The sequence below is a fragment of the Leucopleurus acutus genome (assembly GCF_964270905.1).
Source record: "Leucopleurus acutus genome assembly, chromosome: 14".
Lineage (NCBI taxonomy): Eukaryota > Metazoa > Chordata > Mammalia > Artiodactyla > Delphinidae > Leucopleurus > Leucopleurus acutus.
Window position 1 is genome coordinate 77,072,830 of NC_139156.1, and position 24,955 is coordinate 77,097,784.

Genomic DNA, 24,955 nt, shown 5'->3' on the forward strand with positions numbered 1-24,955 from the left:
CTTACATTTTAAAAATATTATTTGCAATAGCTGCATGATGGCCAAATGCAGATAGTGTGAAGGGCATTCCTTTGGTTTTATTTTTAATTATAAGGGGCTTATAGTTTCTAACACTGTAATAAAGGGAGAGTTATTTCAATACTGTTGTGATGATGAGTTTGTTCTTTGTGCCTCAGTTTTCTCACCTATAAAATGAATGTAAAGCGTACACTGTCTACCTCACTGGCTCTGCACAATCTATATGACCATTTTTTATCAATTGTGGAGAGGTTAATATTATTAGTAGCAGTGGTAATGACACTAAATAAAGATGGGAACAGCATGCCTACACGATAAATATAGTTATGTGAACATAGGTATTAAATGTGTTTATATTTTCAAAAAGCCACCTTAATTTTAATGGACCAAATATTTTCAAAAATGTAAATTTTCACCTGGAAATAGTATTAGGTAGACCTTATTTGTTCAAGCTACCAGTAAAAAGTAATTCCTCATTTAGAGATCTAATAAAGTCAACACACTTTTAAAGGCTTTTCTACTCACAATCGGTTTATCCAACTAATAGAAAAGTACACAAGTGTTTAAGTTCAATAAAAACAGTTGTTCTTACTTAGAATTTTTACTTAGAATATCCATGGATATAGCTCAAAATCTGCAGACTTATCTCCAGGCAGAGCTTGATTTAACTGTTAATAATTAATTATCAATAACTGTTCTAAAATTAATGAAATAAATAAAAAGACTAATATATATATGAACAATTGACTCCAGAAGACTAAGATCGCCATCGTTGTAGGGTCAGCATCTCTAATGATGCAGAGATAAAAGGGTGAGTAGCATGAAACATGACACTGGCTGCATCAAATAATTCCCTGTAATCTATCGTTGAACAGCTCTTAAGAGCCCCCCATTGCCATGGAGGAAATAATTCTGATTACTTACTAATCTTTAGAGGACTTAAATATTTATTTTGTATATGAAAACACTGAAGGATAAAGGTTAAAAATATTTTTAAATAGTGAAAAGTCAGGTATTTGATTCCATGTGGGTAGTTTTAATATCATTGCTTAAATGGTCTAAATATGGCTGCTTGAATAATATTACAGCTCAACTAACGAAGAATAAAAAATCTGAAATGGATTTACGATTCACATTTAGTTAGTGACTACGGTGTGCTAGGCATTGTGCTAGATATATTTTCTCATCATTTCATTTCAGGTTTACAAAAATCCTACAAATGAGGTGATACGATCCCATTTTGTGGTTTGGTAAACAACCGAGAAATTAAGTAACTTGACTACTGTCCTACAGCTATTAACAAGTAAAGGACTTGAATTCAGTAAACTTCAGCAAACATTCACAGTCTCCTATATGCTAGGCACCTTGTGAGGTGCTAGGGACAAAAAAGACCAATGGACACAATCCCTAACCTTAAGAAGGTCACAGTCAGGCAATAAACAGGTAATTTCGATATTGTATGGTCCTTCTGAATCCAGTGTGCAATAGTTTCTACACTTCACAGAGCTCACATCAGCAATCAATCTCTGACTAACAATCATTACACTTATTGTACATTATTTAAATTGTGAACTCCTAACTTGTTTTTATGAATTTTAGAACCCAAGGAAAACCATATTCTAGACACGTGGCTTTAGAAAAGTCAATTCACCTTTCTGAGTCTTTGTTTCATCATTTTGATATGGAAATTAACAGTCTCCTGACTTCCTGAATTCACAGGGCTGCTGGGAGAATCAAATTGGTCCAAACAAGTACAGTTGCTTTGAAATATGCAAAACACAGTAGGAATAAATGTGAAGTTTTAATGGCATGCAGTCATTAAAAAACAACCTTTAGATTTCTAAAATATAGAATACTGGTGGGTTGTGAATATGATAAATCATTCATAATTCCATTAAGTGCATGTATTTAACCTAAGGTAACAACCTGACACCAGTGTATAAAATGCATTCCTAGATAATACCAACGACCACTGTGTGTGAAAAAAGTTAGGTGTGACCGATGGAAAACAGAATTAAAGTTATAGGTTAGCTGTGGGGGAAGAAATCTTTTGCTTTCAAACATGATTTGCAGATTGTTTCTCTTATAGCCGTCTCTTTTTTTTTTCTTTCTTTTTTTTACTGAAGTATAGTTGATTTACAGTGTTGTATTAATTTCTGTTGTACAGCAAAGAGACTCAGATATATATATATATATATATATATATATATACATTCTTTTCTATTATGGTTTATCACAGGGTATTGAATATAGTTCCCTGTGCTATACAGCAGGACCTTGTTGTTTATCCATCCTATATCTAATATTCAATAGTGTGCATCTTCTTGTAGCCTTCTCTTAGTGCCTTTCAGTTGTCATTACTCTAACTGAAATCCTTTATGTCCTTCACCCATTCCATCCACCAGCATCCTAACTGATCTCCGTGTCTTCACATGGGACACCCATCTTACACCCTGGTGCTGACAACAACAGCTATAGGCAATCCAATTATAACACTCTTCCTGACAAACAGACTGACTCCTGTAACAGTAATTATGGAAAGCATACTCTGAAGAATTCCCTGCAATCTACCTTTAAGCAGAGTTCCCCAGCTGCCGTGAAGGAAATGGTGGTGACCACTACCTTTGGAGAACTCCATGCCTATTTAATACGCTAGCATTACTGAGAAAGGAGAGATCTGTGCCTTTTAGGGTGATTAGGTTCTACTGGAAGCATTCTGAACAGTGAATGTAGGAATTTAATGCCAGGCGGATCATCACACAAAACATAATGTATCACTTAAGTGTTGTTTCTTTAATGGCTCTCCAGGGTCTCAGAAAGAAAGTACAAATGCCTGGAAAGAGCAAGGAAGGTCCTTCAGCACCTCTCACAAACGATCTTTCCATCTTCTAGGGGGTTCATTTCTCTTCAACCGCACCAGGTTAGTTACTGTCCTCTGATATGTTTTGTACCTTAAACTTTGCATACGCTGATGCTAATTCCTTCCACTGGAATGCCTTTCTTTGCCTTCCTTATCTACCAGATAAACTTCTACTTCAGGCTACGTGTTATGTCTATGGTGACACTTCCCCATCCCTGGCAAAGTATCAACTCACTTCTCTCTTACACAGAGGGCATTGTTCTGAAGTCGCTTGTTTACAAGTCTGTCTACACAGTACTGGACTCCTATAGAACGCCAGTGCCTAGGACAGTGTCTAGCACGTAACAGCCACTCAAATTTAAAGGACTGCTTCAAAGTTTAAAAACTGCAAGGATGTTAAAAAACAATCTATTTAGTGCCATGAACTACAGGCTTTTTCTTGAAGAGAAAGTTTACCCATAGGAACTGCAGAGAAATATAGTCAGAACCCAGATGTTAGCACTGGATTATACCTGGGAAAGTACTTTGAAAAGATGGGGCAGGAGAAGCCAAAAAATAATTAAGCACTAAAAACACCAACGAAAACTTAGGGCAGCCAATATTTAAAGATTGCTTTAATTATCCCCTTTCACTAATTAATTAAAAGGAATCCTTTTATCTTCAACTTCACGTAAACTTCATGAGGTCACTATAAATATATCGGCAAGAACCTCAATGCAACACGTTATCAGTTACAGGTGGAAATTTGAGAAGCTTAACTTGTATTAATGTTTTATATAACAGTTTAGAAAATCAAACAGTTTCTGAGGAATCAGATCAGCTTCGCAATTTCATCTTGCTTACGAAGTCAAGGATCCCTGCAAAATGATCAAAAATCAAATGCAGTATCTTCGACTATATTCCAAGAAGACGTTTGAAAGAAGGAAAATTGCACTTTCAAGCTCATCATGAATTACTAATGAGGTTAAACGGTACTGAGGAAAAACAAATTAGAAATCCACGGATGGAATGAAATTTCAAAGATTTATATAGGTTTTTGGTTTTGAACTTCACTCTGTGTTAAAAGAAAACACACAGGACTAAAAAATATACAGAGAGGACAACACTGAGCACGTGACAAATCTAAACACATTTGCTTAAGAACCTTTTTTTAAAAAAAACAAACAAACAAGGGGGAAGTCCAGGCTTTTGTAGAAATGCGGGAAATTTAGTAAGGTGGGATAGGGCTACAGGACAGTAACAGTGTAGAGAAAAGAATATAAACAATGAGTCTGAGATCCAGATACAGTGGTCCTTCTGTATCTGCAGATACAGAGGTATGACCGTGCTATGCCACTTTATATCAGGGACTTGAGCATCTGTGGCTTACGATATCTGCTGGGGGAGGGGGGAGGAAGGGGAGGGTCCTGGAACCAACCCCTCATGGATACAGAGGGACAGCTGTATACAAAGCTTAAAGAAGCACATATTCCCTAAAGGTATCTCAACACCAGATGAAGAATGTCATGTGTAACCATAAAAAGCTTAAAAGTGATATTAAAACTTCAACGGTGGATGCAAAAATCGGCAATAGATGGGTGTCTTTGAAAGGAGACATTACATTAAGGGACCAACAATTCTACCTAAGCCAACATGCTGGACACAAAATAAGCCCCCCAAAGACTACTGAAGGATGGGGGGGGGAGGGAGTAGGCATGTGGAATGGGCAAATTAAAGGCAGGAAGAATGCCTGCATTTCAGCCTTGACCCTGCCACTTCGCTGTGTGACCCTGGACAAGCCATGTTATCTTTCTCTCCCTCACCCTCCTTATTTATAAAATAGGAAAAATACCTCATGGGAAAGCTGTGGGTATGAAAAAGTTCATGTATTCAAGTTATACATTTTCCATGGCAATATAATTTATGGTCCTTTTATCATCATCGGGAAGAGACTGAGCTTAATAAAGATAATTGATTAGGATGCAGATTTAGATCTATCAGATTATTTTCTCAGTCCTGAGCCTATACTGCACAAGCCTTAAGCTCTGAAGCAAGGATATCACTAACAGATTTAGATTTTTCAGCCTTTTCTGTTTTTCAACAGGGATGCCCAATGTCCTTTCTCCTTTGAGAGTACAAACTCTTAATAGTTGCAGAAGCTTAAAAGAATGGTCGTGTAACAGAAATTTTAAAAGTATGACAAAAGATAGAGTCAGTATAGGTGTTCTCAATCTGGGAAATAGTGTACCATTCATTACAGCGAATGAGTGGTCACTGCATATTCTCCTGAAAGATATTTTGGTGAAGGCAACGGTGTGTATTCAGAAAGCACAACTTAATCTCTGAAGCCCTGTTGACATACTAGGTACCATTCAAAAAATCTCATCCCTTCTTTATTACCATCGTATGTCATGTCTTTTAGAGACTACTTTGCAACACCAGTGCCATCTTTGTTATTATCCTAGCTTGAAGAGTGAACATTGGCTACTGTTTCTACAGTTCTTTCAATTCGGTCTCAAGAATGAAAATTTGTTTTTATGGTAGAGGGTTTTTAATGTGTGATATTTTCAAAGAATAGAGAAAAACTCTACAGATCTCTCAATACTTGGAAGGGAAGTAGCAGAGCCCAATGGCTAAGATGAGACTCAGCCGTTCATAGCACACACTGGATCGGCACTGATTTTCCCGTGCACCACTTGGTACAGCCATAAAGCCACAGTATGTCCAAGACAGAAATGCCACAGGGAGACTCTTGCACACATTCATTCATTTACACAACAGCTGCAAACACTGGGTCCACCAGAACTTTTCTTAAATGAAAGAACAGAACCAAACAAATCTGAAACCATCATTTAAATGCTTGTTGCCCCTTCAGGTCTAATATGTTAATAGCTGCACATCCTCATAGGATGAGAAAAAAAAAAAAGGAAAGCTTGATATATAAGTTTTAAAAGGAAAAGGATGCATAATGATGGGAAGTAAACAATCTACTTGTTAAAAGGGTCTATAAAAGGAAAAAATGCACAAAAACTGTCACTATCAAGACTGTACACAAAGCTAACACCAAATAAAGGAGCAAATGAAGAAAAGGCAGTTCATTTTTAATAATTACCACGCTCATGAGTGATGACTGAGGAAGGGAGAATAGTACATTGACGGTAGTCGAAAGAAAAGGAAATGGGGAAAAAGAAAGAAGTTGAGAGTTTGTTTTTGCTTTGCTGTTTGTAAGGAAATAAAATAGAAAACGTGTTAATCAATTTGGGCAATTATTTTTGTGTGTGTCTTTAAAAAGAGTAAACTAATCAAACCAACCTCATATTGAGAGACAGAACGAATTCTCACATTAGGATGGTCACTCTCATCAGTTATTTCTGATTTGGGACTCACAAATGTTATTCTCATCTATATCTGGTTGACAGTGGCTAGGAGGCCCAGTAAAATAAACCTGGGTGGTCACTATTTCTTTGTGGGGAGCTGATGTAAAGAGTGATTCAGAATGATGAACGGAATTGTGTTCAGAGCCTCTGGTACATTAGCTAAAAACTGCAGGGGAAAATGAAATTGATTGCTAATTCCATGACAGGGAAGTCAGACTTTGGATAGAGAACTGACTCATTTTTAGGCACTTTCCAGCTGGAAAATGCCCAGGACTTCTGTGAGACATTAGAGGCATGCAGTTAATGGGAGCTGGGATTTGTCATGGCTCTGAGTTCTCCAGATGGGCCCCTCAAGGCCAGGTGTTGTTAACTGTCGACACAAAGGTCAGTAATGAAGACATCTGGCTTGATGTCCATTTTCAAAAAACCTAAGTAAGTTCAGAATTCTGCTGGTGATTTTTCTTGAAGGTAGCTAACCCAATTAAATAACCGTGTGACGAATACTTGATTACTGAACCTATACGTTCAAATACCAAGCAGAAAATAAAATTACACAGGTGATATATACAGAAGCAGCAGTGTTAGCATATGTATAAATGATCTTTAAAATACCGGAAGAAAAATGCAGCTAATTTTTTTCCTATTGTGAGAACAAAAATATACAGAGATAATTAGAGAGATTAGTTAATTCTAAAATATTTCAGAAAGGCAAGCAGACTACAAATGGCAGAGGGGAGAAAATTTATTTTTTGCAATAAGATTAGTTTTATAGAAGACCCAATGTTCCAAAACTAATACATTGATAAGATGACAACTCCAAACCAGACCAAACAAACAAAAACAGATAAACACACAGGGCCTTACTCAAACTAAATTAATTTTAAAATCAAACACAAAAGAATAAAAACAAGTCAAAACCAAAAATAGTGAAGATACTTTCTTCTTAATAAATACCCAAACGAATGTGCAACAATAGTTATTTCTGCTTTAAATGCACTGTGTGCTAAATTTTCTAGTTCATACATCTATTTATAGAGAGAAAAGCTCTAAGAATCGGCGAGTCATTATTTTCATGCACATGTAAATTAAGTGATCAGAGTTATTTAAACACAAAAATTACTCTTTATTTCATTCAACAATTTGGACTTGCAAAGGCATGGATATATGAGATAGAAGGATAACTGGGCTAAAAGGGAGGAGATAGTAAGACTAGTGGTGGACTGAAGGATCTGAAAGCATCACTGTCCTAAGGAGATAGAAGAATTTGAAAGCCTGACAGTTTGCTAAAGTGGCCAAAGAAAGTCAAACATTTTCTAATGTGGCTCATCCATGTGGTTTAGAATTTTATAGATAATTCTCTACTAAGGGATATTTATTTACTACCCAACTAGAGGAAAGACCACTGACAGTAGATCTGGAATAAAAAGGAATCAATGACCAACATGGAAGATTGGGTTTTGGGTGTGACCTGCATGGGTGTCTAACTATGAACTTTTAAATGAGTCACATAAGCACTGTGTCTATTTAAAGATAACCTTGTATCTCTCTGTAATTTCAGGGAAAAACTGGGGACACGTGATGCTTTTAATTTAAGGGATCAATACCTGATCCTTCCTCGGTCACCATCCCAAGTCCTTCAGCTTTGTTTTGTCGCTCAAATGCGTTTAGGTCAAGGACACTGCAATAACAGGGAAAGAAACATTTAGAGGCCTAACAGAACGTTTTCTTTCTTCAGGAGAGCAAATGTCTAAAAACTGTGTATCGTGAAACGTGAACCAAATGTTATCAGATACTGAAAACATACACGGACTCAATGCCTACCAACCATATTTTCCTAGTACCAGACTAGTTTCTCTCCAGGGTCCACACTGAAATGATCCATGTGAAAGTCAAGCATATGGCATTGATGGGTTTCAACTTTGGGAGAACATTACAAAGTTAGCAGACATACTGAAATATAATTAGAATGGTCATGTTTCTCCAGTTGGAATAATAACATTAAGTATGTGGCAGGTTCCTCAGTCAAATGCTGTCTGAATGATTTCAAAGACTGTAAAAAACAGAAAATGATGAACATGGTCATGACGATCATGGTTAAGGCTCATTCATTTAGGGCAGATGAGAACTGGTCTAACGGCTCCCAGATAAAATGAAAAAGAATTTTGTTTTTTGTCTTTTAAACATCATACACTACTCATTTCCAAGTAAGCAGAATACACATTAATTCTCCAAGGTTCCTATTTAAGCACAGGGTAGACTATTTTAAGACATTATTAATGTGGAACAATTAGTAATTAAAACATTACTAACACCTAACAGCAAGATAGAACATAAGACACTTCCACACTTTTGTCCCACTTAACAGTGTGTTTAATCATTAAAAATTCTTCTGTGTATGTGCTGTCAGTAATGTACTTACAAAGTAACAAGTACTTTAAAAGGTACAACCACCGAGTGGAACCAAAGCAAGAAAAGCACGTGCTTACCTGCATGACTGCATCAGGCCAGCAAGGCTCTGAAAGAAGCCCACATCCTTTTTCTCCTTGAGATAGTCAAGCATTTTCTACAGTAGATAGAGAAACCACAGGGTCACTGAACACAAAGCTCGTTTTTTGTTAAATAAGAAATAAAAACATCCTTTGATTCTGAAATAAAGATAAAAAATATCCAGTGCATACAAACATGACGGACGTCACCTTGACCACGAAATAGTGATAAGCACGTCACAGCAAGAGACTTGCACATTTCTAAGTGCAGCAGGACATACACATGGCTTGGAACAAGGGAGCTGCTTTATAAAACACCATAGGCAGCATGAATATCAGGGGGAAATAATACTCTTAATTCTCTTCATGTCACTCTGTAAGTATCTGGAGATTCAGATACTTAGTTCAAGTTTACCGGGAAGAAGGCCCACCTGTATGCTATTCACAGGTTTCATTACAAAAGTGACTTCCTTAAACAGCATTCCAATCCGAGAGCTCTGATTACCATATGCTAATGTTACAGACAGAAATTCAGTTTCCATTACCATGGTCTCTAAACCCAAGGACTGGTGGGAATCATGTGACTATTAATTTTTCTCCTCTTTTCTCAGAATGATGTCCAGATTCTGTGGTCAACATTTTGGTTAAACGTAAATGTAAAAAATGCTAAAGCAATGCATGGCTCCCACTTGCTACTTTGAATGTAGATACAGTGTGCTGGAGGTTTCAAATAAGAAGTACTATTTGCAGGGCAGGAATAGAGAGGGAGACGTAGAGAATGGACATGTGGACACAAGGCGGGGCGGGGCGGGAGGGAGAACCGGGAGATTGGGATTGACGTACGAGCACTGCCATGTGTAAAATGGACAGCTGGTGGAATCCTGCTGTATAGCACCGGGAGCTCAGCTCGGTGTGACCTAGGGGGTGGGATGGGGGGTGGGGATGTCCAAGAGGGAGGGGATATATGTATACATATAGTTGATTCATTTCATTGTACAGCAGAAACTAACACAACATTGTAAAGCAACGATACCCCAATTAAAAAAAAAAGTGCATACAAGATGATAAGATGACAGAGGCACACCAAAGGTTTTAAGAAAATAAAGATACTGCTCTTCTGTGAATCTTAAATAGAAGGGATTAATTCCTACTCTCAGAGCTATCTAGATAGGGCTCAGCTAAGCAGTCAAAATATTGGTAGTACTCTTTTTCCAGAAATCAGAGAGTTAAAGGTAATATAAAACTAAATATGTGAAGGCTGTATACACATACACAGTGTATATATATTTGTGTGTGTATATATATATATATACACACATATATGCATACACCTACACATGCACAGACACATAAAAACGCACAGCCATTTTGGGGTGGGTGTGTGATAACTTATTGGTCTAATAAAACATGAAGCGCTTATTAATCATTGGCCTTTTAAAACAAAATGAATGTGGGTTACAGGGTCAAAGGGGAGTGGTGGAATATATATCTGAAGGTTTAAAGAAAAAAGAAAAGATCTGTACAGACGATGAGTACATTTATTACATGGTCTCTCAAGGTTCCTTTTGTCTCCATGGATTTCTGAATATATATACTATACAATTAAGGTCTTTTGAAGCAATACATAAGTCAAGGGAAATTATTTATTTATAAGTATTGTGGCGAGATTAGGTTGGTTTTCTTTATTTTTCCTTTTTAAAAAAAAGTCATGTAGTCATTTACTATGGAAATCAAAAAAGAAAATCTGTAAATTGGATGAGAGAAAATTCACCTTTATTTGTACTAACTTCTAACTGAAATTTAGCATTCCTTTCAACCAGTAATCTAAGCAACAAACACTAAGAGGATTAGTAGTAGCTACGATTTTGTCACCAATAAAGATTTCAGATATTTTCATATCACATTACAGCTGTTGTAGATATTTAAAAACATTTAGACACGTCTTTTCTTCTCAAAAATTATTAGACCAAGTACTAGATTTTTTATTTAATGAGTTCATAAAGAAACATATTACTTTATCGAAAACCTATTTTATAATATTTTGATAAACACATTTCAATATACTTGGTTTCCTTTTCAGTCTATGTAATTTTAATTTGTGCACTTATAAACATTACACTGAGAGGAGGCCAGAGATTTCAACGAACTGTCAGAGGCAATAAAAAGCTAACAACCCTCGCTTAGGTTATGTCTACGTTCTCTTCCAGTACTAACATGTAGTGATTATATTTACAGAAAAAAATATACAATTTGATGGGGCTTCCCTGGTGGCGCAGTGGTTGAGAGTCCGCCTGCTGATGCAGGGGACACGGGTTCGTGCCCCGGTCCGGGAAGATCCCACGTGCCGCGGAGCGGCTGGGCCCGTGAGCCATGGTCGCTGAGGCTGCGCGTCCGGAGCCTGTGCTCCGCAACAACCTTTACTAACCCAAAAGAAACCTTCAAATTTTCTCCGCTTTTCTTTTCTTAGACTCAAAGGTTTCTAGGAGCCTATTCCTAGCTTTGGGCCACTGTAGTGATTCTGAGGTTCACAGCAACTTGAAGTCAAACATTCTAAAGTTCTCATTTGCCTTCCTTTCCTTCAATGAGGGTAGCCCTTTACCTGCTTGACTAAAACTTACCCAAGAAATAAACAGTTACTAGTTCCCTGTTCAACCGTGCTTTCTCATACAGAAGCCAAGATACAAAAATAAGAGACATTATAGTTTTAGAATAACACAATCTGATGCTTATATTATGTTGTGGTTTGTTGTTCTCCGATGAGCGTAAGGATTTTTTCTGAGCTCAGAGCCACACTGTTGGCCATGTGAATGTTATCCCCAGAGGTATGCAGTACACACCTGTGACAGTCCTTTTTTAAGTCACTCAAATACTCTTTTTTTCTTTAGTGAAGTATAGTTGCTTTACAATGTTGTGTTAATTTCTGCTATACAGCAAAGGGACTCAGTGTGTGTGTGTGTGTGTGTGTGTGTGTGTGTGTGTATATATATTCTTTTTTCATATTCTTTTCCATGATCACAGGATACTGAATATAGTTCCCTGTGCTGTACAGTAGGACCTTGTTGCTTATCCGTCTATAGATAATAGTTTGCATCTGCTAACCCCAAACTCCCAGTCCTTCCCTTCCCCACCCACCCCTTCCCCCTTGGCAACCACAAGTCTATTCTCCATGTCTATGAGTCTGTTTCTGTTTCATAGATAGGTTCATTTGTGTCCTATTTTAGATTCCAAATGTAAGTGATACCATATGGTATTTGTCTTTCTCTTTCTGACTTACTTCACTCAGTATGATAATCTCTAAGTCCATCCATGTTGCTGCAAATGGCATTATTTCATTCTTTTTTATGGCTGAGTAATATTCCATTTTATATATGTGCCACATCTTCGTTATCCATTCATCTGTTGACGGACATTTAGGTTGCTTCCATGTCTTGGCTATTGTGAATAGTGGTGCTATGAACACAGGGATGCATGTATCTTTTTGAATTATAGTTTTGTCTGGGTATATTCCCAGGAGTGGGATTGCTGGGTCATATGGTAGTTCTATTTTTAGTTTTCTGAGGAACCTCCATTCTGTTCTCCATAGTGGTTATGCCAACTTACATTCCCACCAACAGTATAGGAGGGTTCCCTTTTCTCCACACCCTCTCCAGCATTTGTGATCTGCAGAAAGTCACTCAAATACTCTTATTCTAACAAGCTCAACAGACCTTGGCCTTCAGTTGGATATGGAGATTGTACCCTTTGTCATAACTGGTTGAAGTTAGCAAAATCCCCGTCCAGATAATGTCTAACTTTTAAACAGAACATCATTACAGAACTTGGTTGGGAAGTGATTTTCTCATATCTTAGGAGAATAGAAAGAATTACAACTAGAAAAATTCTTAACAATGCATTCTGTTTACACATTAACCTAGAAGCCAACTTCGTACCAAATATACAACAAAATCTTAAGAGTCAATTTTTAGGAGATATAACACTATAAAACATGTTACCAAACTAGGCTCCCTAGGTAAGGGTATTTCTTTTTCACTATTAAAACAAACCAGCTGCTTTACGCCAACTTATTCACATGAAATGCAGCATTGCAAATGATGACACCGTATGACATGACTTCAGACTTCTAACCAGCGTTGTTATTTGTTGTGCTACCTAGAAGGGGTGTTTATTGTGCTACCTGGGAGATATTTGGATACTGGGACAAGATGACCATAAAATAAAGGCATACTTTACATAGAAAATGAAAACAAAAAAGTACAACTAATGTACAACTAATAGTTCTTTTAGGATGACTAAAATAGTTCAACAGGATGACTATACGGTCCATCTCTTCAAAAAGCACATGATGTGAAAGGCTCAATGACATACCTGCTGTACTGTAGAGTTCCCGCCATTTAAGATAGCAATTCCGAGTTTCAAAGTAGCAGCCACCATGGGTCCAGTTTCACCTTAAAAATACAAAATATTGTGATCCTTCTATCACTTCACCTGCTACATTAACCAATTCTATCTCAAAATGTGCACTTTTAAAGTCATTATTCACCTCCTACAAACCTATGTCATGGTGGAGAGGGACAGACTGACTCATATAACAACAACAACAAAAAAATTAAGAGTCATAATGCATATTTTGCCATCAATGTTTTTACTAAGTTCTGTGTAATATGTCTATGATTGAAACTATATGAGAACACAGAGAAAAACGAACAGGAAGAAACAACTGATTTTGAAATACTGACACCTAAAATTATTAAAATTCAAAACAAATCATGTGTATTAAAATAATACTGAAATGAATATGAGCTACTTAAAATATTCTCCCTCCTCCCTTAAGAACAGTATGTTTGAACAACTTTTAAAATCTCCATTTCATCACTTTTATCTTAATACGTTTATAGCCTTGCTTTATTAGGGTGACTAGTCACAATTTTAAGTTATTTGAATAATAATAGCAAAATTTCAAATCCAACCAGTTGTCTATAATTTAGCATATTATGTTTTATTTTTACATTAGTCGCCTCCACTTATCTTAGAAATGAAATAATCCCTATATTTGGAGAGGGGTGCTTAATAACCACCATTACTTTTTCATTCCATTAAAATTACAGTAACTAGTTTTCACAAAGAAGGTATTACCAATGTAAGAAAAATCAGCTTGCACTGGCTGGCTACTGAAAAATGCAACAGTACTTGAATTACTAAAAATGACTCACTTAAAAAATCTAAACATTTATATCAAGGGCCCCGAGGGCCGAGTCCAGCTTGGCACCTGTTTTTGTAAATAAAGTTTTATTGGAACATGGCCACACCATTTATTCACGTATCGTCTCTAGCTACTTTCATGCCACTCTGGCGGAGTTGAAGAGATGCCACAGAGGCCCCAATGGCTCACAAAGCCGAACATATTTACTATCTGGCCTCTATCAGAAAACATTTGCCCACCTCTGATTCACATAATCAGTTTGTTAGAGTTGTGTCCCAATATAATTTCCAAAACTTAACGAACAGAAATAAAAAATCTTTTAGTAAGATTCTGATTAAAAAAGAAAAATCAACATTGAACTTTGTAAGAGAGGTGGCATTTGTCAAGTCACCTGACCTAGTCACGAACAAGAAATTCAGGGACAAAATAAATCGGTAGACTTTACGTAAGAGCGCTCCTAGGAGTAAAGGGGAAATCTACAGGATCGGCCCTTCCGAGGTAGAGCCAGGAGCCTCACCTTTGCTGGCACTGATGGTCTGCAGCACCATCTCAGCTGCACCGCGGTCGTGGAGCCTGGCTTGTTGGTACAGAAGCTTTTGCTTTTCCATTTCTTTTTCCTGAACACAAATCCCAACCATTTATGTTGCAGCTATCACTAAGCAGAGCAGCTTTCTATAAACCACATTTTCAGTCATCTCTTCATGTATGGGCTCTATGACAACATTATGGACCATTTCAACACCAACAATGTTATCCAACAGATGTTAACATAGTCAACTCTTGGTTTTTCCCTTTATATTTCTTGTGATAGACTTTTGGTACTGATTTATCAGGATGAATTTTCTCAATTGTCATGACTGGATTAGTCCAAAGCCTGTATCATACTTTTGAAGTACTGTACTTCATCACTGAAACTTGCACTTTCTGAATGATACATTCGTGCATCAGTTTGTCACGTGTTTAATCATCTCCCAAGTCATGGTCATAACTTGATACTGCTCAGCAAATGGCTCGAGTTGTAAGTCATCACTGAATGACAGAAAAACATTAACTGAGGACGTGTTGGAGTTTAAGCAAAATTGAAAGCTGATATGGATAAAAAGGTAGGCTTCAACTAAGTAGTGGACATATGATAACAGATCTCCCCAGTCCCCTCCCAAAGAATAAAAGAAGCAATGTGCCTTTATATTTTGTATTCTCTGGTGGTAATAAACGATACTGTATGGTACTGCTAGAGCAATGGCTAGAGTTTGTTCTTTTCCACTTAAACTACCACTGAACACATACAGAAGGAAATCACAATAAAATATAAAGGCACAGCAAGTTCAAGACTGGTAGGATCATTCACTTGAGCTATCCAGTTCGCTGGAGAATTGAGACGGAACCAAGCAGTATAAGTTGCAGAATGAAAGTTGCATAGAGCACTATGACAGCGCGTCCATCAAATGGCGTGGTAGAGAAGCTTAGTCAATGGGACATGAAACAGTCAATTAGTATCATGTCCATAAACACAACGGCCAAAACATATACGACCTAAGAGCAGGAAGAGCTGCAGCAGAGGTAGCCAGAGTGACAGCTTTGCTGCCATAAACTTTCCATCCAAAGTACGGAAAATAGACACTGGAAGATGGAAGAGGTTTAAAAAATGAAGGCTTGCTAGTTACAGAATATGAAAAAGAACATAAACTAAAAGGAGGGGGGAAAAGAAATGGGCTCAAACAAATGAAAAAAGAAACCTTTAAATCAAAAGCAACCAACACAGACATTTATGCTGTTACCAGAGAGTTCTCGCCGAGGCTGGCAAATTTGTCTCTTAAATCTTTGATAATATCGTGCTGCGAAAACAAAATTGATCAGGGTTTTTTTTCACACTATAGTTAGAGCTCCTGTGGTTAAATTTTTATTTTTTCTTAAATTATGTGATAGGCCTAAATGGAAGCAGAAAAAAGAAAAAGAAAAAAAAAGGCAGCTTTGCTTTATACGTAGCCATGCTAACATCTAAAAGGTTTGCCTTCATGTTTAAACCTCTTCCTGTGAAGTCAAAAACAAAACGAAAACAAAACCACACAGACACACAAAACTATATTGTCATTACGACAGAGTTTCAGGAAAACTGAAAGAAGACCCTTTCGTCTGCTCTTCAGGTGCTGTTTAAAATTAGGGAGCAACATTTGATTCTTCCTTTTAGACCCAACAATCTTTGACTTTCCTCCCGTTGCCAGAGCTATTTCTAGAACTTTTACTTCCTAGCTTAACCAACTCCCTTCGTGAAAGAGCTGTCCGGTAAAACTGATAAGAAATTACTGTCTTAAGGAACTGTGCTATTATTTTCATCAACTAAAGAGGCAAAGGAGTTAGAAAGAATGATTCTTCTATTGACGCAATACAACATATAAAGATAGTCAGCAGGAAATCCAAAGAAGATGGAAGATGGCAGCACGCCATATATTCTTGAGGAAAAACAAATACAGAAGCCCTTCGCCATTTGCGCTCCAAAAGTAGGGAGACCAGCTCAAAGACCTGGCAGAACAACCTGCACAATAGATTCCAAGGTCCCAGTATCCTCTTCAGTAACTGAAATCACTCATGATGGATAGACCTCAGGAGGACCAAGAAACACAGGATATCAAATTGCCTTCTTTACAAAGTAAACTCCCTGAGCAAAGATCACACTAATTTTCCTTATGTAACATCTAAATTTCAATAATAATATTTTGGGGGAGATGATATGAAACATTTGAAGAAAAAATAGTGAGCAAAAAAACACACTCTGATCTAGAGGCAGGAAGATCGCATTTCATAGAGGGATCAGGTTGACCACTCTTTTGAATTTCTTTGTTGGAAGCCCTCTCTTCAGAACATCTTTAATGTTATTTCTTTTTGTACTTTGTTGTCCCCTTTGAAAACTGCTTCTGGGTATATAATTTAATTTTTCATTGGAAATTTTATCATGACATAAAAAAGTAAAACTTTAAAAGTGAAACTAGAAAGTTTTCAGGCAATAAAATGATGGATTATGTGGAAAGAAAAAAATTCTTTCATTTCAAATAGACTGCAGATTAGCTTTTCTAAGCAAATTGGAGATAGATCTTTTTAAAAGTATCTTATTCAGGGAAATAGCACCTTGAAAGTATTTTTTAAAGGACGTTTTTAAAAGCAGCGTTCCTCGCCCTGCCGCGCTCCAAATTCCGCTTGAATTGCTGAAGGTTCTTAAATATAACACTATACCTTCAACCTGTAGTTTAGTCTTTAAATTATTCCAAGGTTACAAAGGGAAAAATGCTTCAGGAATTGTTGTTTCTCCCAAACAAGAAGACTGTCTCAGTAATCTATTGATATAGGAAACTTTTACATGTATACGATTTTATGTACACTCCTAGAAACCTCGGAATCACTAGTACTGACAACCTGCAGCAAATTAGCAAGACTCTGTGGCGTGGGTTTCTGGATTAATCACATTCTTGGAAGGCTCTATTTCGTGTCCCTAAATGCTTTTCATCCCTCAACACTTTTTTTTCTTCATCTAACTGTATGATGTATGATTGTGTGATATTTTAAATACCAAATGAGGAAAAGGTAGAGATACATGGACAGAAGCTAGACATTATTTTCTACAAATCGTTTTCCTTGTGACATTCCTATACTAAAAAAGCATGCAGTTTATTTTCTTTTTCACCCCTTCACAAAAGATCAGAAGTAATGAACATTTGCAAGCTTCTGATCAGTACTTATGCACTTAGAAGAGTTATGAAATTGCCCTGAAAAATGAACTTACTCAAAAACAGCAAATCAGACAGGTTGAAAGGTGGATATTACCCCTGAGAACATCCAGTTCAAAGCTTTCAGTTCAAAGATGAAAAGGCTGAGGTACAGGGTAATTAAGTGTGACCTGCTGAAGGTCACCTGGTTAGCACCCAGATGAGAACTCAGGTCTCCTGCCTTGGGAGGTTCTGTGCTCATTATGATAAAAGATTTCCTCTCATTGGGCTTCTCTGACTTGATTTTAGTAAGGAAGTGAAATTGATTAAATGTAATGATAATAGCAAATACTTACAGAGTTTGTTGTGTGATAGGCAATGTTCTGAGTGGATTATATACATTAACTAATTTAATCCTCATCACAATCCTATGCAATAGAGACCTTAATTAGTCCCATTTTATAGATAGGATAATTGAGGCTTAAGGTCATACAGCCATATGGTGGAGCTGGGATGCAAACACAGCTGGTCTATTTGAGTGTCTGTGCTCTTACTGATTCTGCTGGATCCCATTTCCTGTAAATAATGTGGCCAAGCATAAGCTTCAACTGGGATTATTTTTTTTAATTTTTACTTTATGTTGGAGTATAGTTGATTAACAATGTTGTGTTGGTTTTAGGTGTACAGCTAAGTGATTCAGTTATACACATACATGTATCTATTCTTTTACAAATTCTTTTCCCATTTAGGTTATCACAGATTATTGAGCAGAGCTCCCTGTGCTGTACAGTACGTCCTTGTTGGTTACCTATTTTAAATATAGCAGTGCGTATATGTCAGTCTCAACTGGGATTATTTTTACAAACAATAGCACATGCAGTCAAATTACTGTGCGTGTCAAAAATGCACCATTATATGTTTAAATATGTGTTGTCTACATACTCACATGCTATTTAGGTCTACACATTCATATGCATAAATTACCATACACAATACAGAGGTCTGTGCTTTGGGGAATCCTCCTTGTATCAGGACCAGTACTCCAGCCCACACTGAACCCCCTTCTCTCCAAGTCTTAGCGACTTGCCTTGCTTCTTAAGTACAGTGGCCCTAGAAATGGCTTTTGCACCATTACTGTGCTTACGAAAGCTGGCTCTTATCACCACTAGCACTGTCTAAGGAAACCACATGCTGATGCAAATGGAGAGACTGCAGTGCCTGGACACTCGGCAGGCTGGACCCAAGCTGGCTCTGGCTTCCCCAGGGGTCACCTGGAAGAGCTGGTTAATATCAGCAGGAAGTGTGAAGAAATTAACACCCTGTAACCAATAAGAGATAGGAGGTGGGAGGAAACCAGCAGATAAAGTGTTCCTTGTTGCTCCCCAGGAGGTGCTGTTCCAGGATGCATATAGCCTCTCCAGGGGCATACTAGCTGTATGGCTGGTTAGTTGTGGTTAGCTGGTCAGCTCAAGAATGCATTACTGCATTCTCTCTGCTTCCCTGTATCAGTCCTCGTTCTCCCTCACTCTTACTCCCCTGAGATTGTAACACCTCCAACCCCAGTAAAGTGTTAGCAAATAACCTCTTTGCTCTGTTTTCTAGGGAACATGGGCTAAGACAGGAGGGTATTACTACAGGTCAACAATTTCAGTATATAAAAATGCAGTTGGCAGATTGCAGCAATAAGCATGAGTACTGGAGAACACTGGCCATGAAAATTCCTTCCCCCTCTCCCCTCTATGATTCAACAGTATGACAAGCAACTCAACACTCTAGGGTCCATATTTTGACACCATAGAGCTTCCACAGTAGAAACTAAAGAAGTGTAAATTTTCTTGATAAAAGAGATAATTGTTTCAATGTTTTATATCCGTAGCTTTATCTTCAATTTTTTAATATTTAATGGTTCTCTTTGGTAAGATTCAGGAAGCCCTGCTAATCTAAATTGCTGTGTTCCTATGAACACAAGTAAATAAGCCCATTCAAAGATCAAATTATGTAGCTATCGGAGAGGGAACATCTTATAGCCAATTCATTCTTGTAGAATTACAAAAAATTGAATTATATTCAAATTTAGATCATTGGGGGCTTCCCTGGTGGTGCAGTGGTTGAGAGTCCGCCTGCCGATGCAGGGGACACGGGTTCGTGCCCCGGTCCGGGAAGATCCCACAGGCCACGGAGCGGCTGGGCCCGTGAGCCATGGCCGCTGAGCCTGGGCGTCCGGAGCCTGTGCTCCGCAACGGGAGAGGCCACAACAGTGAGAGGCCCGCGTACAGCAAAAAAAAAAAAAAAAAAAAAATTTAGATCATTGGAGGGGCCAGACAAAAGTGCTTTTATCACTGTGTAGAGCTATGTAACATCAGTCTTTAGGACATTTTAGACCTAAATGAATTCTTTCACACCTCATGGTACATACTTTGGAATATGAGCTGGGTATTGGCCTGAGTACTTAGTGGGTATGATGTCATAGGTTAGTCTCCTAAGTTTTTATGACAAAATATTAACTCTTTCACAGGCATATTTGGCATTTAAGACACAAGAAGTTCTCTTTAATCAATAAGACAGAATGATAGCACCTCAGGGACTCACCAGAGAATTCATCTGTGAATTAGAAACTGGGCATTTGCCAAAGGATGATGCAACTTGCTTAATAGCTGAGAAAGATGGTCTAGAAGGCGAGTTAACGGTCCATTCCTCTAGATTTACTTAAGCTTCACCGTCATTAATTTAGGTTTTTCCATAAGTAGTTAGTCTATATTAAAGTACTTAATTCAATGAAAGCTTTTGTGTGGAATATTATCATTGAACGTTGCACCCTCAGATTTGGAAGAATGGCAGTAGGAGAAGCAACCATCAGAAGAATGTTGCTGTATGTTTTGCAAAATCATCATTTTAAAATGTGGTCTACTATGGTACCAAAGGGCTTTCTTGTTCTACGTGAGATCGTGCTCAGAAAAGTCATTCAACTTGAAATATTACTCTTTGTTATTATTTGTTTTGGCTTATGAAAAGTTCAAAGCCGAATAAAGTAATCCACTGTAGTAATTAACATTTTGGGTAATTGCTAAAATGTTTCTTCCCTTTCAATTAATATTGGCCTCTTTATAATATTTAACTGTCCGTTTTCATAGTTTTAATATTGAAGTAGTCTCAAGTCTGAAAAGAGTTATATATAATTACTAACTAAATATGCAATTAAATTTTCAAATAAGTAGTTATATACATATAAATAGATGAAGCTGGGAATTAAATTATCAACTTAAATCAGGCAAGTTTTAACAGGATCATGTCAGTAAAACATACATGTGATGGAAGAAGAGCTGGTAAATACTAGGCATTTTAGCCTCCACTCCCTGTTTTCCATGTTTTTTGAGCTTTATTTATGTTACTCCTCATGGAAATTTTCTTTATAATGCTACCTTTTTATATCTACTTCTTTCTTCTTCTCAATATTCTTATAGATAATTTAAGTGGAAAGTACAGCAAATATTAATAATCAGCCAGTTATAGGGATAAAATTCAATTAGCGCACTATGTTATTCCAAAATTTATTTAACATAATTTGTTTTAAGAATTATTGAAACTGCCAAGCGACCTTTCAAATTCATTATAACTTAGATGAAAAATTCCACTATTTAGACTATACTAAATAATGTTAAACAACCAGACATCTCAATGTAAAAAGTCTGGTCCATTACTAAATTTATAAAGAGAAAGCAATAATCCAGTTGCCTAGTCCAATTTTTCAGTGGTGTTGCTGTCATCACAGGGCCAACCTCAGACAAAACCCTCTTTGCAGGTGATTGGTTCTCTGTCAGCTCTAAAAACACGGCCTCATTCTTCGGCTTGGACAGAGTTCATATTGTTTACTCACAGAGTGTGTATTTTGCAAATAGACTATTCCACAGATTAGGCATAAATGATGAGTTATAGTATAGAAATCACACGGAGAGTCAGTCAAGCATTGGTTAAGAAGTGAAAAGTCCCAAATCTCTTCTATTGTGTTATGCGTACGAGTATGTGGCACCACTGGCAACTCTAAAATCCTGTCTCTTTCTGGGACAGTCACACCGGCTGGTCTCTACCTCCTTTTTTGGGGGATTAATTACCAGGTTTCACCATTAGGTGAACTTCTCTCCCACCATCCTAAATCCAAGGCATGTAGCCCATTCTCCCAGGCGGGGCGCCGTACATCTCCCGATTTCTCGTTCTCAGTATGACCTGAATCCTACACTGTACAGGCTAAGATTCCACTACTAGTTACTCCCAGACTTCTTTTCTGAATAGGGAACCTTTCTAATGTCTCCGTCTAAATCAATATTCTTGGGAATGAATTTCAGTGCTATCCGTGAAATCAAATCTTGGTGGATGTTAGGAAGTCCCTTTATGCTTTCAACCCTCAACAAGTCACAGGAATTCTATCTGAGATCATTAGTGATAAAACTATAAAAATCCAGCAAATTAGGATCACGCCCATTATAACTACTGATTTAAACCCATAATCTATAATTAACTGTCATGCCTATTATATGCCATTAAATTATATCCATCTGGTTAGAGCTAAACCTGATCACATCTGCATGAACTCAAATTTTAAAATGCTATGAGAACAATATAGTCCTCCAAATATAATAGTGAGTTAAAAACATAATTTGTTCCTTCTAAGTAGATTCTTTATGACATTCTAAATTCATCTTAACAGAAAATATTTCACTTTTTAAAGTAGAAGGCAAAAAAGAACACTTTACACTTAAAAACAGAAAAGCTTTCTCTTTTCTTTAAATAAAGTCATTGTAGGTATTTTTTTCCTGGGATGTTTATGATCGATTTTCCAACTAAATAGTCTCATGAAAATAAAATGTAAGCTTAACAGGGTTCATATGAAAGGAAAATTTTTGTGATTCTAGACCAAAATGTTTTCTCTTAGCAAATTTTCCAGGTACTTAGCTCTTCAGAATACTCAAGAGACAGAAAGAGTCATCTAGTTCTTCACTATAAGGAAATGCTAAATTAACACTGAAATCATGGAATATCCTCTCCAATTACTAGCACAACGGAAAAGAAGATTATTTCCAATCCCACCAGCAATGCCATATATCGTATCTCTTTTCTAGTAATAAGACTGGTATAAAAACCCTCAAGAGAGATGAGGCACGAAATGTTGCACTGAAAAGTCACCAGCTAAAATTTAATCACCGGAAGGGTGGACTCTTTCATCTCAGCATAGTACACAGCTCAAAGTCAACACAGAGGATAAAATTTCAAATTAGGAGTCACTTAAATTGCAAGAAGAATAAACCTAGGTCAAGGAAGGGATACTGAAGAGACAAACTGCATTGGAGCTACAAACTTGGTAGAAAGATTGCAAGACTTTTTTTTTTTTTCTTTTTTACAAAAATGAATCCAAGATGTTGGGTCTAACAAAGGTAAATGTCACAAGAAACTGAAACTCAGACCCAGACAAATACACATATATATATAGTTTTACCTTGCTGCGTTGGGATCCTGTGACCTTAAGGAAGGATGAAGACAAGAAGCAAAATAGCAATAAACAATTGCTCGGAAGACAACCGACAGACCATAAATGGTGTGCACGTCAGAAAAATAGTATTATCTGCTGCGCACAGCTCATTCTAATTTAGCTCAGTTTCTCATCAATGAAGATGGAGTTGAGACTAGAAATACACATACATTAGAAAAGATTATAGTGTCATCCAGGAAATTAACCTTAAGGCATTTTTCTCAGCCAGCAATAGTCATGGGTCATTCCCAAATTAGTTTGATTTGGTATTTTTTTACACAATGACTTCAATGCAATGCTGCAGAGATGCTCACATCCAATTATTCCTGAAAGGGGCACTACTCAATATCTACTCCTCACCTACCACTTTTTTGTGGGTCCACTTTAATTAAAGACTTAACAGCTGGCTACTAATATATTTCCAGACTTCTAGCTCAAAGCAGACATGTAAATTAATAGCAGCCAAAAAAAAAAAAAAAAGTCTAATCCATTTCCTTCCATTTAATTTCTTTTTGAAAATTCCAAAAAAAAAAGAACCAATAAATAAGGAGAGGGTAGTTAGCAACAGCTGGTCTTTCTTATAAAAAGCAAAAGTGCAGCCTAAGCAAAGGGGGAAAATAATATTTACTTTCCCTTTGGCTAATGAATATTGAGCAGTATTTCGAATTATACGGAAATGTAAGATCTGAGAAGGTTTGAGGAAATAATCATAAAATAGAACATAGCCCTAGGAATATATGCAATCCTGCCTCATGCAAGCAAACTGCACTGTGTGCCACCACCTACATATGTACAGGGAATGAGTGACCTAATTGGGCAGAAGTCAAAAGAGGCTAAATCTTTAAGGCTTCTTCGATTTAGAAAAAAAAAAAAAAATCAAACCAAGGGTTTAATGAGAAACTTGATGTCATGTTGCTCTTCCATAAACATTTTTCTGCCACGTCTGTCGGAAATGTCAGATCACATCATTCACTGAGATGAGAATTTAAAGCAACCTCATCTCTGAGGGCTCTCAGGAACACTCATTCTGAACATATGGGTTTTATTTGATTCTTTAACTAGTCTATGTTCCTTGGTCTTAACTTCAGCAAATGTTAGGACTCAAATTTGTCCATCCAGCTTCTGACATGCAGTTCCTTGACACAATAAGCTGCAATAAGCCATGAAGCAAGAAACATAAATGTCAGTTATAAGCTATGAAACAATGTTTCAACGTAGACAAAAAACAAATACAGAAAGATTCATCTTACTTCAAAACTCTTCACTTCCTCTTCCCCATCATCGTCTTCCTCGTCATGACAACTCTGATACATGTAAAAAAAAGTTTTGAAAAGGTCAACAGGATAATATGTTGAGGCAGAAAATATAAAAGAATTTAGCACAGAATACTGAATCATTTGTGTTAGTTTATCATCAATATTGTTTAAATATGTACATTTATATAATAAGCTTAGATGACATGATCAATGAATCTGTGGCCTAAAAGAAAACTATACTGTGCATATACAAAATTAAAATACTAAATTACCAATTTTATATATATCATGGAGATATTTATGAGGTCTGTATCACACTACACATACTACTTATTCATGCATTTTCCTTGCGCAAATCAAGTTACAAGCCTTAAAAACAAGGATCATTGTTTTCTCCTTTTTTGTGCTTCCATTACAATGTGTTAATACAGATACATTTAATAACTATGAATTAAAATTAAAAGAAAGCAGTGCCCATTACTTAAAGTGAACCTTGTCATCTTTTTGTTGTTGTTGTTAAGTTCATTTTTTATTGTATTTGGCCCAAAGGAGGAAAGTAA

The 24,955-nt window shown here is 36.9% G+C and overlaps 1 protein-coding gene across 2 annotated transcripts in view; it reads right to left on the bottom strand.

The window, feature by feature from the left end:
- RYR2 (ryanodine receptor 2) overlaps window positions 1–24,955 on the bottom strand; it is a gene marked incomplete at both ends in the record, with an annotated part of 711,173 nt that overhangs the window by 60,019 nt on the left and 626,199 nt on the right. For both annotated transcript variants that reach the window (XM_082854592.1, XM_082854593.1), the window contains 5 exons: window positions 7,839–7,912; window positions 8,721–8,797; window positions 13,086–13,165; window positions 14,438–14,537; window positions 24,390–24,443. In XM_082854592.1, coding sequence (XP_082710718.1) covers window positions 7,839–7,912; window positions 8,721–8,797; window positions 13,086–13,165; window positions 14,438–14,537; window positions 24,390–24,443 — 385 coding nt within the window. The remainder of the gene's footprint in view (window positions 1–7,838; window positions 7,913–8,720; window positions 8,798–13,085; window positions 13,166–14,437; window positions 14,538–24,389; window positions 24,444–24,955) is intronic.